The sequence below is a fragment of the Camelus bactrianus genome, chromosome 16 (genome assembly GCF_048773025.1).
Source record: "Camelus bactrianus isolate YW-2024 breed Bactrian camel chromosome 16, ASM4877302v1, whole genome shotgun sequence".
In the NCBI taxonomy this organism is placed as follows: domain Eukaryota; kingdom Metazoa; phylum Chordata; class Mammalia; order Artiodactyla; family Camelidae; genus Camelus; species Camelus bactrianus.
Window position 1 is genome coordinate 39,866,267 of NC_133554.1, and position 13,582 is coordinate 39,879,848.

The window sequence follows — 13,582 nt, forward strand, 5'->3', positions numbered from 1 at the left end:
GGAGAAATAACTGCAAATTCTTATGTGAAGTCCCTAATTTTACCTTTTAAACTATCAATTTTTCATTTATCAAGTTTTCTTGTTAATGTACACTTCTAATAGAGTTTGAATAAGAATCTTTCAAATACCTTTTTTTAATTAGTAAATGTTATTTGTTTATGGAAATGTAGGTATTTTAGCATAGAGATGGGATAACTCCTTCTCCCTAAATATTTGTTGTTTGGGCTGGCAGTGTTTACAGATTGTTAGAAATAAATTACCTACTATAATTGGAGTCTCCAGTTATAGAGTTGAAGGACTGATATCATCTATTCTCTCCTCTGAATGGTAAGGTTCTTAGTTCAGCAGACATTAAAACTTTTTTCTGATGAGGTGCTCCACTAATGCACACTGTTTCCAAATTAGAGTTGGCCAGTGAAGATTATTCTGATAGCTTAAAAAAAAAAACTTGCATTGGTGGTAGAGCAATTAGCATGGATTTTATGATGTGTTGGTAAGAGAAATATCACTTGAAATTCCATAGATATATTGTGAATCATATATTCCATAAATATATTGTGAATCATTTCCAAAAAAAGACTTCTCTTGAAAAATGAGTTGTTTTGAAACACCTAATGTAGAAAAAGTACTGAATAGATTGCAACTCTATGAAACAAAAGGACAGACATACTTAAGATTCCATCCTAAAATATTTATCCTTTCCATTGTGGTAAATGCCTACTAAACCAATTAAGAGGAGTATTATTTCACTCTAGCAGTGGGAGTAAAACTTAAGCTCACCTTCCTTTAGAAATTTCCAGATCCCAAGAAGAGCAGAGAAATTAGCTAGGTTTGTTTCTGCTTCTAATGTTGTTATCTGAACTTTAAAATATTGTTCTGTCATTGAAATTTAGAGACAGTTAAGCAATGAGGGGGAGAAATGATATTAGAAAAAGTAAGAAAAAACTTTTGGAGCTTTTGAGATCGTCCTTCCATGGAACTAAACATGAACTAAAATTTTAATAAACGTCATTGACTTATCTCTGATACTGAAGAAAAAATTCAGAACGCTTCAAGTGGACCAAAAGCTTGCTACAGTATAGGGATATTCCGTCTTAATGTTTCTTTTTCCGTGTTTGGATTTATAAATTTGGTCTCTAACATGCTTCTCAAACAAGCATTTTCTAAGCTCATCTTCCTACGGTAGAGCTTCTTGTGTAACTCTCCTTGTGTTTTTAAATAATGTGTAATGTAAGCTCCATGGTGACTTTAAAATATACTTCCCACTTAGCATAGGACTATTTGCTTTTATCACATTATTTATGGAGATGACTGGTTGTTGTAGAGTCTCTCTGAGGAACCTACTGCCTCTCTTCCCCACCCCGCTCTGACACAAAAGGCGGGGGAGGGGAGAGTAGAAAATGCCTTCAGAATACTGCCTCGTTTAATGATATCTTAAGCACCAGGTGTTGATTTATGAGTAAAGAGACATGCTACGAAAGGAACCAGGCTTGGAGTGTACCACTGGGTAGCTAAGCATCGTCTAAGATGTGTGTAAGAACAGCACAGTTAAGCCATTGCATTCCATAGTTTTAAGCTTTGACCTCCAATCAATTATGCAACAGATAGAACATATCAGGTCAGTCTTTCCTACTTGTCAGAAAGAATACGGTTCTAATTCCAGGAGAACAATCTCTCTTTTAAGGGCTCAGGTAGGGTGGGTGAGTTAAATGGAAATTCATACTTACACTTAAATTTTGAGGTTGGTGTCACCAAATTAACAAACTTCATTAAAATAAGATAGTGAGAGAGTGGCTCATCTCACAGAATAATTTTTTGCCTTATTTAAGATTCATTATTTGATTTAATTGTCATTATTTGATTTTGGAGCTAATACTCTCACTCTGGGTTTGTTAAGGTTTTTGCATCCATCTCCAGGTGGGGCAGCCAGGGCAATGAATTTAGGTTATAAGTCATATGCATTCCACACAACAAATGGAATAAGTTTTAAACGGGTTGTAAGTTTTTTGGAGGGGAGATGAATTCTTTGGACACCACTGCATATCAAATTAGGAACAAGCTCCATCAATGGAATTGCTTCCATGCTTTTGTCTTGTGCCTTACCTATGGGGAAAAAAATAACTTCAGCACTTAAATAACCGAACCATTCATTCTATTTTTATTTTTCACTTTTCTGTAAATGCTACATTAGATGTAAAAAGGTCTTTAAAAGATTATTTTAAAGTCAGTCTACCAACTCTTAAGTATTCCTTTAAAAAAAATCCATAGTAGTATTGATAAATAGGGGTCAAGTAAATGTAAATGATGCAGGACAGAGATTTGGTTTTTTTTTTTTTTTAATTCAAGTGACATTTGAAAACTTTTCAAAACACCTGTATAACACCTGGTGTGGCAAAACTCTGGAAAAGTGTTTTTTAAAGACGGTATCTTTGGAGAATGCCTAAGTGTGTGGGGGACGGGGATAATCTATATCTGAATATCTTTATAAAGTGAATTCTTAAAATTTGCAAAGCTATTTACCACTGAATATGCTGCCATTTATATAACCTCTCTCCTTTCAGCATGCTAGAAAGCAAAGAGAATGGAAATAAGGTAGCCAGAAGGAAAGAAAGCACGAAGATAATGAAGGTAGGTCAGTAAGAGACATATTTGAGTTCCCCTCCTCTTTTCCTCTAATATTTTGGGAAACTTCTCAGCAGCTAACATCTATGAGGAAAATATCCCACCGGGAAAGGCAAAGAATCAGACATAGAAGGATGTAGGGAGAATACAAGAAGATGGCCGGGGAGCATTGTTGGGGAAAGGAAGCCAGGGGAGGAAGATCTACATTGGATAAAACTAAGCCTCTGCTATATGGATCTTCTGTAAGGCTGTTAGGGTTAAATTTGATTTACATAGAGAACTAAAGTGTTATGGGGCCAGAAGATTGAGTCCTTTTATCATTGACTAGGCTTTATAACCTTTAAGATTGTGCTAAGGAAATCTCACACAGCAAGGTACAATTTGCTTCTCTGCCTATGTGTCTGAGAGTCCCAAGCCACTGAAGGTCAAATTTACTTGATCTGTATTAAACGTTTTATGTGGCATGAAAGGTTATTCATTTAACTGACCCTTTTCCAAACAGCCTTACTTAGACTCAATCTTTAAAATTATCTGGAGGGCTCAAAATCCCGGTAGCCAACCAGGAAGAGTCAAGGTGTTGTGGGAGGTCCATTTAAGGCTAATCCAGACTCTCTAATTACTTCTGGATTGAGGATGACCTTGGTTTAGGTCAGGGTATCAGATCTATATACCCTATAAGAGAGACTTGGATTTATCCTCTCTTCACAAAGCAAAGTAACTTTAATGGTCAAACGCAGTCATTTGAAGTCTACAGAGCTTAAACCAGACAGCCAACTGAACACTGAGGCTGCATTTGCCAATATTCATCTTCAAAGTAGTTCACAGCCAAGCCTCAGTGACTAATGAAATAAGCCAGATTTGCCTGCGGAACATTATCCTGGATGTTTAGCAGAGAGAGACAGGAAGATGGCAGGGAAGTGCAGCAAATACTAACGGCTGGCCCATGAAGGCAGGTGTGTGGGCTTAGTAGTGTCACTGGAAAAGGAGTGTGTGGCAGAGCACGTTGTGGTAATAATACCCTTCAAATAATAACATACTTACAAACTTTGGTAGGTAGAATTTGTTAATGTAAGAAAAACTAGAGGAAATTCATATAGTTTGTAATGGGCCCAACGTATTAGAATAAAGATACACTGGAACAACAGTATACACAGACACACATGCTCACACGTACATGTTATTTTTGAGCTTAGCTTCGTACATCTTCTTCCTCTCCTGACTCCACAGCAGCACATGGGTTACAGGATTCTAGCAGATTCCAGCTATAGAATTCTACGCTACTCAGAAAATATATAGCTAGCAAGATGGCATCCCTGTTTTCTCCTGTATGGTTTACGCATTCATGAACAGTGAAACCTTCTGAAGCAAACACATGTCATCAGATACTGATGACTGTAACAAGAAATGATACAGGAGACTCTCATAGACTTGATCTTAAACCTAATCCTAACTGATGATACAGTGATTTTCTTCATCTCCATCCACACCCTCACACATCCAGAACAGCCACTTCAGCTGTGTCACAGAGTCTGACGTGGTAACACGTCCAGGAGATTTCACAGAAGGAAGTGGCTGGAGGCCATGAGAGTCTGGGCACCATAGTCTTTTGGGGCTGTCTCTCTATGAAGAAGGCCCTTCCATCGGCAGGCTTAGGCGGAGACTCATTCACTTAGAGGGGGCAGGCGAGGTGTGACTTGTCAGAACTGAAGGAAGAGGTTGTTGGGAAGCCATTTTCCTCTCAGAGACATTTTACACAGCATTCAAGCGGATGTCTCCACAGGGAATTTCTGTAGGTGTTTCTGGCGTGATACCTTTAATAATACGCTGTTAGGGAAAAAAAATACGATGTTGTAAATAGTCTTGTAATTTAATAGCACTGAAAAAAATGTGAACATTAGTATTAAAGTTTAAATAGCATTTTAATAGCGTTTAATAGTAAATTGGAATAGTCTTATTGGCTTTCCTTAAGAAAGGAATCCCCAATTTATTTGTTCTCAAATATGGATAAAAATGGCATATTCAGAAACTAGATAAGCATCTGTGGACTAATTAAGAACATCATTACAACACTAGTGGGAGAAAATAATGAGCCTTCAGTAGAATCTCCACCGGCCTATCACATGCCTTTGATGGCCTTGCAAAGGGCAAAGGGCATGGCATCCTTTTCTCTGGACAGAGGAGGGAGCAGAGTGAGTGGTGGATTCTGGCTCCGCCTTCCTCAGCCACACCAAAATTCCATATGAGGTCTCCCTCCCTCATTGATAGAATGTTGCAGACCATCAAGTCTGGTATTCACAGAAAACTCTAGTCCCTTGGGGTGCTTCACAAAAAACACAGCATGCTTTTATCCCTCTCAGATATTAAGCATGCATGTAGGCATGTTAAGACTTTTGAGAAGTCCCCGTAGTAAAGAGACTTACTTAACTTGCCTTAATCCAGCCGTCTCCAAAATTGTTTGCTCATATAAACTTTTCCCTCAGCAGTAACACCTACTGATACACCATGGAACCACTGCTCCTTCCAACACACTTTGGAAATGTTAATCCAATTCAATGAGCACATCTTATAGATGAGGAAACGAAGGCCCAGAGAAGGTAAGTCACTGGCTATAGCTGACTAGGTCTTTTCCCTCCCAGTCCCCTTTGACTGGCGGTATCATGATGCTTCCTAGTAACCCACTGTTTCCCATCTGGTGGCCTATGGCGAAGATGGCCCTGCAGTCAGCCTTCTCTCTGCTACTTAATGGATCTGAGCTCTGTTAGTTATACATCTTTGGGTGCTATTTCCTTATGGCCAATAGGGAAAATTCGCAAGACAGATGACCAGGATTTGAGGTACAGTCTGTGACCAAAGAATACTATTACTAACCTAAGGAGTTCCCATCCTTGACCTTGGCCTCTAGGTTTGAGTCAACTGGGCCAGTGGACCATCACAACTGCCATAAAGGACAACGTGAAGGAGCAAATTCAGTGACTCTGGTCTGAGTGTATATTTCAGGCAAAATCAGAATCCAAGGCCTTTTGGGAAGAATGAGGTTGTGATGACTGTTTCGGATACAGGGAATTACTGACTCCTTGCAGAGTTCTGTTCACCTAGAATTCAGTTTTTTGTTTTTTTTGTTTTTTTTTGTTTTTTTGGTTTTTTTTTTTTGCTTGGAAAAGGAAGTCATCTCAGTTCTCAGAAAAGAGATGATGTTTAACTGCCTCTTATTCTCTTGCTTCATGTTTCTTGTGAATGTTTTAGGAAGATAAATATAATGGTTTCATGCTCAAGTTTTGCTTCTAGGAGCCCACAGACTAGCCCACCTCTCAGGTGTTTATAGAGCACAGTGCCTTTGAGCTTTCCCCAGATACCACTCTTCACCTTTGAGCTTGTCTTCTAAAAAGCACCCACCCACAGACTTATAAATGGCCACTTTTTCACGGCAACCTGCCACAGTACCTTTCTTGCTCTGGCAAGAAACACAACCAAACAACAACCCAAACATTTTCAATTCTGGTAACATGAGGTATATAACATTATATATACCTGGGCATCCTGGTAGCCTGAACACCAACTCTGGCACCACAGAATGAAAACCAGCAACTCATCTCTCCCTAACCTCTAGCGCCAATTTTTACATTAGTAAACTATTAATATCCTGAGGGCACAAAAGAGAAGCTGCACCTATAAGCAAAAAAGCATTGGACCAAAAACCAGGAGACCTGGATTCTGAGCTTCCCTGTACTGTGTGTCCCTAGACAAGTCATTGAAATAAGGAAATTGTGAACAGGATTATTCCCAGACTCAGTATCTTTGTCTGCTAATGATAACTGCCCATCTACCTCACAAAGTACTTTGATAACAAAATAAGATAATCTACATGAAGATGCTTTAAAATATATACAATCTTATACAAATTGTAAGGTTCTGTTATTGAAATTTTTATAGCACAGTATTCATTTACTGAAATGAATCTTACTATAATGGCAACATTTTTCACTCCAATGACTTGAGCTAATACTATGATACTGTTGCAACATCCTTTTTCTTTTTTCTTTCCTATCATCAAATATGGAGGTGCTGGGAGTTGAACCCAGAGCCTTGTGCATGCTAAGCGTGCTCTGCCACTGAGCTACACCCACTCTGACAACATCCTTATTTAGTGATGATTTTCAAAATAACCTTTGTCATGCTGCTATTAGAAAAATAACATGGGCATTTCCCACCATATCTCCACTTAAATCAAGTCGATTTAATTTAAATCCACTTAAATCAAATTTGTGTTATTGCTCCAGACACTACTGATCTGATGTCCATGCCCCATGGCAAGCAGGAGGTAAAGTAGTCATCTGATAAGTTTAAAATGCTATACACATTTTAAACTGTCTGCTGTGATGCACCCAAATGGCAAGCCCCCAAATGGCCAGCTCGCTCATTCGGCTTTGTACTTAAGGCTTATGGAAGATGCCTTAAGATGACAGAGGCATCGATGGTGTAGGTATATAAATATATAAGGTTTAGAGCCTCCCGGTAAACTCTTGGGATGGACTTATCTCCTTTGAATAGAGCATAAAAAGAGTACCCTCTTCTCCCAAAACAATTACCAACCTGAACACACACTCACAAACTAGCACATACCTCCTTAAGTGTCCCTGGGGTAACGATCAGCCGGTAAGTTATGTATGTAGGGATACAGATGAAAGATGAGGTTCCTATGCAGTAACCCAGGATGATACTCCATTGAGGATAGTTATATTGGAAAAGTCGTAGCTGTGGTGGGCTCATCAAAAAACTGCAAATGATGAACTAAAACAGAAATTTCAAGAAACATTAAAAAGTCTTAATGATACTCACATGGATAGAGACAGTCCTGATACCATGAACACTGAAGGCTAAAGCTAAGATACTTTTAGGAAATTGCCCAAATGTCATTTATTCCTAGATTGAACTCTGACACAGAGAATTCACCAATTTCTGTGCTTCAACTGCAGCAATTAAAGAGCTAGGGGCTTTATGGTAGCTCACAGAGAAAAAAATGTGACAATGAATATATGTATGTTCATGTATAACTGAAAAATTGTGTTCTACACTGGAATTTGACACAACATTGTAAAATGATTATAAATCAGTAAAAAAATTTAAAAAAAAAAGAGCTAGGGGCTTATCTTGGTTTTCCTCCTCGTCCCCTGCAGTGGGGATGCCAAGGCCTCAGAACGTTATTGAGGGGAGTTACAGCACCCACTTCAAGAGAAGAAAAAGAGAAAGAGACTGGAGCCATCAGGAGTGATTCAGGCCCCAACGTGTCAGACAGTGGAGGAATAAACTGGGTGACCTCTCCACGGCCCCTGCCAGTCCCAGGGCTTCATATTTTTCTCTGCTTTGTTTTCATTTCCTCCTCTGTTTCTCTGCTGTGATAGTTTTTGGTCAGTTGAAGGCACCCAGGTCCAGGAGAGATAAGGTTCTCAAGACCTGGAGAGGACCCAGGCTCCTGGATGCATGTTCCTTCTCTCCCCTTTCCTTGCATTAAGCATCTTGGCCTGTGGTTTCAAGAAGGCTGGCTCTGCCACAGGGCATCTCAAAAATGAATGACTGCCTGCCACAGACCCTCATAATGAAAGGAATAATAGAAGGAAAAGGCATCTTAATATACTTTTTACTAGAAAATTCAGTGAAGATTTGGACCAAGAAAAATTCCACGGTGTGCTCCTAACACCCAGTTCATGAGTCTTCTTACTTCAGTTTGGTTTCCAGAGAGAGTGTAAATATCGGGTTTTGCCTAGTAACCGCTGTGCTGAAATCGTTATTGCTCTTGATTTAATTTAATTTTATTATTTCATAGTCATAAAGAAGACAGTAATGTAAATTAGTTGTGTGGTTAAACATCTATTTATATCTTTTTTTTTCTTTGTCTTCAGGTAATAAAATGGGAAACTGTTAAACACACATCCATCTTCTGAACTGTGTTATCCTAAGTCCAGGAGGAACCTTTCAAAACAGGAGTTCAGTCAGTCACAAACCTTGCTCTGTACAGACTCTCCTCAGCCCCAGAACCAGGTAAAAGGAAGGTGATTTGGTGGGGTCTGATTAGGAGCCATCCCTGCTGTAACTTGTCTCATCTTGATGTCAAGTGTGTGAAACCCAACACAGTTCAAGGAGGCCTGAAGCTCTCATTGTGGCCACGAAGTATCGCTCCAGCCACCCACTCACACATCCTTGCCTCTTCTTGCTCACAGACAATATTCTCTTTTTTGTAATTTGGGTTTAATGAAAAAGAATATTTTTAGTAAGCTACTCATTGTTTACCTAAAGCAGCCTTAGAAAGTCCAGAACAAGTGTTCTGTTAAGTAATCCAGAAATGGAAGACAGATTTGCCTCCTATTAATTGGGCCCGGGAGCACTTGCCTGTTTAGAGGAAGTGATTATAGTGAACATCACAGGAAATTATAATATGCCTGAACCCCGATCTGTACCTGGGTTTTGCTTGTTACAGAAACTCTTGCACTACACACCAAGCGTTCACCCAGTTTGCCAGATAGCCGGAGATTCACAGAAATGAAAATATTAAAAGCCTGGGCCCAGAACTAGGGTAAGGCATGCAAGGCACTCACCTTGGGTGCAACATTTAAGGGGCACCAAACTGTCAGAAGTCAAATAATATTTTAGTACAACACTTTAAAAAGATAAGCTCTGACAGGGCCAGCCTGGGGTAAGGTAAGTGAGCAAGACATGTGAGTATACAGTCAGATCCTGTGTTTAAAATGTTGATATTTTTTGTTCAGGAATATTTTGCATTAATTTTTATTTTAAAAAAATTGGATTAAAATGGTATTTATCTTGACGATTGAGTTTTTTTGGCACCCCCTGAAATTTTACACCCATGGTGAGGGTCTCACTTGCCTTTTCTGAGTCTCAGCCCTGAACAGCATTGACTCACTGGGTAGGGAATACAAAAGTAAACAAACACAGCTTCTTCCCTCAGGGAACTAATCCATTGTCTCTCTTTCCTTTGAAAAACAAATGAAAGGATTTAAGTAGATTATCCAGAAGCACTGGTAATAATAGAAATTAATAACCCATTTATGTCAAGACTTCTGCTTCTAGTAATAGCAGACTAGTGGTCCAGACGAACTCTCTCATTGAAAACAACTAAAGTTTCTGGATTTAAAAATACATTATGTTTTTAATTTACCTAAAAAAGCAACAGTGAGCTGACAAGTTAATAAGGAACTACCAGGCCAAGATCTAGAGGAACACTGGGGCCCAGAGCATGCACTGGCGCCCCTAGGCCCTGAGAATATCTGCTGCTTGGGGCGAAGGTTGCCTTTGGTTTGGGAAACTTCCGGGGGGTCCAGGGGCATGGAAGTCAAGGAGGGATTCTGGGGTACAGAGAGACACGTGCAGCATTACAGAGGCAAGAATGCTCACGTTGTCTGTATTACAGGTTGACATTGAGATGTGGGGGTACAGCAAGCACAAAAAAATAAAGGGCTGCCCCGAGAAAGTCAAAACAGAATACAAAATGGGCTATTTGGAAAGAGGGGGAAGGCGCAGCTGCATGCACGTCCTAGGAAGAAACGGACAGCCCAGATAACCTAGTAAGCTGAAGCGGGACTGAAGGAACAGTCTCTGGCTCTAAGGATGAAAAAGCAACCCCACCCACCCACCCAAATCAAGTTACAGGTAAATGACAGAACAGAGTAATCCTGCTGATGTGCACGGAGCCCCTTTGCCCCAGGGTACCTCAGAGTGCACTTGGGATGCTAGGAGGGCACTTATCCATCTTTGGGCAAACACCTGCTTCAGACAGAGACCAGGAGGAAAGTAAAAGCGGGGCTTGTGCAGCAAGGATGGAGTCAACATGGAACACGTCTTGGCAAACGGGCAACCCCTGAAGCTGAACTTTCTCATTCATTTGCCAATGAATGCATTCTACATTTGACTCCACGTCTATGGTTGAGAACCTTGATGGGGGGGGGGTGTCTTTACGAAGATGAATACAAAATTACTAGGACTCCTGTCAGGTCCTTCATGGGCAGCACAGTAAGTCCTTTCCCGACCTTGAACAGTTCTCACTTGTCTTGTGACCTTGGACCCTAAGCCTCAATTTCCTCAAATGTGAAATGGGGAACTAGAACTCTACTTCATAGAATTGTTGTGAGAGTTAAAAGAGCAATGGATGGGGAACTATATTCAATATCTTGCAGTAACCTATAATGGAAAAGAATATGAAAAGGAATATATGTATGTGTATATCTGACTGAAACATGATGCTGTACACCAGAAATTGACACAGCATTGTAAATTTAATTAAAAAAAAAAAAAGAAATGGGAGTAAGTTTAGCATAAAGTCTGGCCTGGCACTTAATGACCAGTGAATGTTATTTATCATCATCAAGGAGCAGGGGAGTGATGAAATAATAATGTCACTGAAGCCCAGACCACTGGGTGGTGTTAGAAGCCAGAAGAGTGGTTAGCTGTGGGGGGGCACAGTGACTGGGAGGGGACACAAGAGGGGCTTCTGAAGTGCTGGTCATGTTTTTGTTTCTCAGTCTGGTTTTGGCTACAAAAGCATGCTCAATTTATAGAATTTCATTATGAAGTATACTTAATGATTTGTACACTTTTCTGTATATATGTTACACTTCATGAAAACTTTTTTTTTTTTTAAATAAGTGTTTCAGGGTGAATCTTTCCCCAGGGCCAGAAGGAGAAGGGAAATGACAACTCACCAGGAGAAACAGAGGGCTGACAGCTACCCAGCAGATCCTCCAAAACCATCCAGGGCTGAAGCCGAGCATTTCCTTCACATCACTGCAGAACTGAGTGATGCCTAAAATCACCCGAAAGAGAGCGAGACTGATTGTCTGAGAGAGGAAACAGACCGCCATGCTATCCCTTGATGCTCAGAGAGAGTAGCAGCTCTAGAATTTCTCCACAGGAGGGGCCGATCAGGGGCACCAATCTGGTCTGAAAGTGGGATGGGGGAACTTGCCCCAAAGCTGCGTGTGACAGCAAGCAAAGCTTTTCCTGCACTGAGTGGGAGGATGGGTGGACATTTGGGGAAGGACCTAAAGCTCCCTCTTGGTGCCCACACTGCTGTTCTACGATTTCGGCATACATATGATTTTACTGTTGCTGTAGAAAAAAGGAAGTTGCCTTTTGTCTAGAAACGGTGAACCCACTTGACCAGAGACTGACTCTGACCACATACTGGAAACGTAAAAGAGAAAATTTTTAACACAATATTGCTTATTCATATGTCAGATCAAGATCAAGGTTCTACTACATGGGGTAACTGGCATGGACTCTGACTGGGGAGACAATGAGAAGGGGAAGGAAGGGTGCTCTGTGGTTGCTTCCCTGAAAATGCCCAGCAATACCTTGGGCAGGTCTGTGGCATCACACACTTTGATCTTTGTCCTCTGAAGTGCTGAGGAGGTGGGAGGACCTCTTTCCAAAAAAAAAAAAAAAAAACTGGGCTCACAGGCAACTCAAAATGTGGGGCTCCCCTTCTTCATATTATGTGTAATGACACACAGGCCAAAGCTGTTCTACTATCATAGAAGCTAGGAAAATACATTTTCAGAATAAAATAATCACTTCTTGATCTTAAAGATGAAGAGGCACCTCTGAACCTGGTTTCCTCCATTTCATTGTCCACACCCTCCTCATCCTCGCCCAGGGGTTCTTGGGATCCCTGCCCATGGGCCCATGTCAGCTCCCTCTCTGCACTTCTGGGGGTATCACTCTTATCAGATTCCATCCCACGATCAGAGGGGGTGAATTGGAATTTTTACCAATATCAAGGCAGGGAATGCGAACAGGAACATTCTTGCCTCTTTCCTAGAAGACAAACTCCCCAACTCTGTCTTGGGGCTCTGGAGGGAGAACGCACTTGTGAAATTGAGACTGGGGGCCACTCTGTGTAACAGCAGAATACTGTACATCCTGCAAATGCATTCACCATGCGCTAGTTCTTTGTTGTCTGTCCAGTTCTTAGAGCCAGTCAGGATCTTCAGCAACCACTGTGGATGAGCTGTATGGAACCACTTCAGCCTGTCTCCACTGGGTAAACATTTAAACACAAAAGGGAAAAACGGCCTCCCAGGAGTGCCTGCAGTCTTGCACAGTGTGGGAGAAATGATGAATTGTTTCTGAAGAAAGCGTGTAGAAGGTGATGTCTTGTACACTGGCCTGCCTTTCTCTGATGAAATCAGCCCTTCTGTATTCTGGTGGCTACATGGGCTGGTGTAGAAAGGATGCTGGCTGGTGGAAGGAAACATCTTACCATAGAACCAATACACAGCAACTGCTTCTATCAGGGCAACGGTGAGCACCGCGGGTCCCGTGGCAAACTCCTCCAGCAGCTTCACCACATAGGCCCCTCCCTGGAAACAAGACCACCAACCTGGTTAAGGCCCCACTGAGGCACCGCCTCCTCTTTTGAACAGGGGCAAAAAGAAGCTTCTTAGAATAATTCTGGAAAATTCCCACCTTGGACCCAATGTAAGTATCCCAGAGCCTGCTTCTTGGACTGGCCTTGGCAGGGTGGGCAAGATTTCATCCCATCAGACACCTCCTCCCACCCTACGGGTCACTCTCTTCTTGTTTCCTCTCCCTACTAAACTCTAAGAGACAAACTCAAAAGCGCCTCTGTCTCTATTTTCAACTTTCTTCAATTTAATGAACACTCACTGTGTACTCTACCCTGGAGATTCCTGCTCCCTAAAGACTGAATCTGGGCTCAGTGGTCATGGTCTTGCCTCTGTCCTGACTCACACACCCCTCGGGCCCTGCTGAGGGCCCCATCATGCCGCAGAGCCTCTAGGGCCATGGCAGTCACAGAATGAAGATGTTTATCTACAAAATCCGCCTTGAGTCAAAAGGACACAAGCCTAGGATGCCAATGCGTAGTATCTGATGCCTGATTTACAGTATTTGCCTCAGCCACCTGCCTCCCCCCCCCCCCCCAAAATCA

At 41.3% G+C, this 13,582-nt stretch overlaps 1 protein-coding gene and 1 long non-coding RNA gene across 9 annotated transcripts in view; one reads left to right on the forward strand and one right to left on the reverse strand.

The window, feature by feature from the left end:
- The first annotated feature begins 2,501 nt into the window (after positions 1-2,501).
- On the forward strand, positions 2,502-12,238 carry LOC123617789 (uncharacterized). Of its 4 annotated transcripts, none has more exons than XR_012499562.1 (4): positions 2,502-2,628; positions 5,106-5,216; positions 8,520-8,658; positions 11,278-12,238. It is a non-coding gene; the product is annotated as an uncharacterized LOC123617789 (long non-coding RNA). The 4 variants fall into 4 exon arrangements; XR_006726031.2 differs by having other exon boundaries at positions 2,541-2,628; positions 5,103-5,216; XR_006726032.2 differs by having other exon boundaries at positions 2,541-2,628; positions 5,103-5,216; positions 11,303-12,238.
- SLC6A4 (solute carrier family 6 member 4) overlaps positions 3,770-13,582 on the reverse strand; it is a 35,335-nt gene continuing 25,522 nt past the window's right edge. For all 5 annotated transcript variants that reach the window (XM_074343181.1, XM_074343176.1, XM_074343177.1 and 2 more), the window contains exons 11-14: positions 12,893-12,992; positions 11,334-11,434; positions 7,243-7,410; positions 3,770-4,446 (exon numbers count right to left, since the gene is read on the reverse strand). In XM_074343181.1, the coding sequence (XP_074199282.1) occupies positions 4,372-4,446; positions 7,243-7,410; positions 11,334-11,434; positions 12,893-12,992 (444 nt within the window). In that variant the 3' untranslated portion in view covers positions 3,770-4,371. The remainder of the gene's footprint in view (positions 4,447-7,242; positions 7,411-11,333; positions 11,435-12,892; positions 12,993-13,582) is intronic.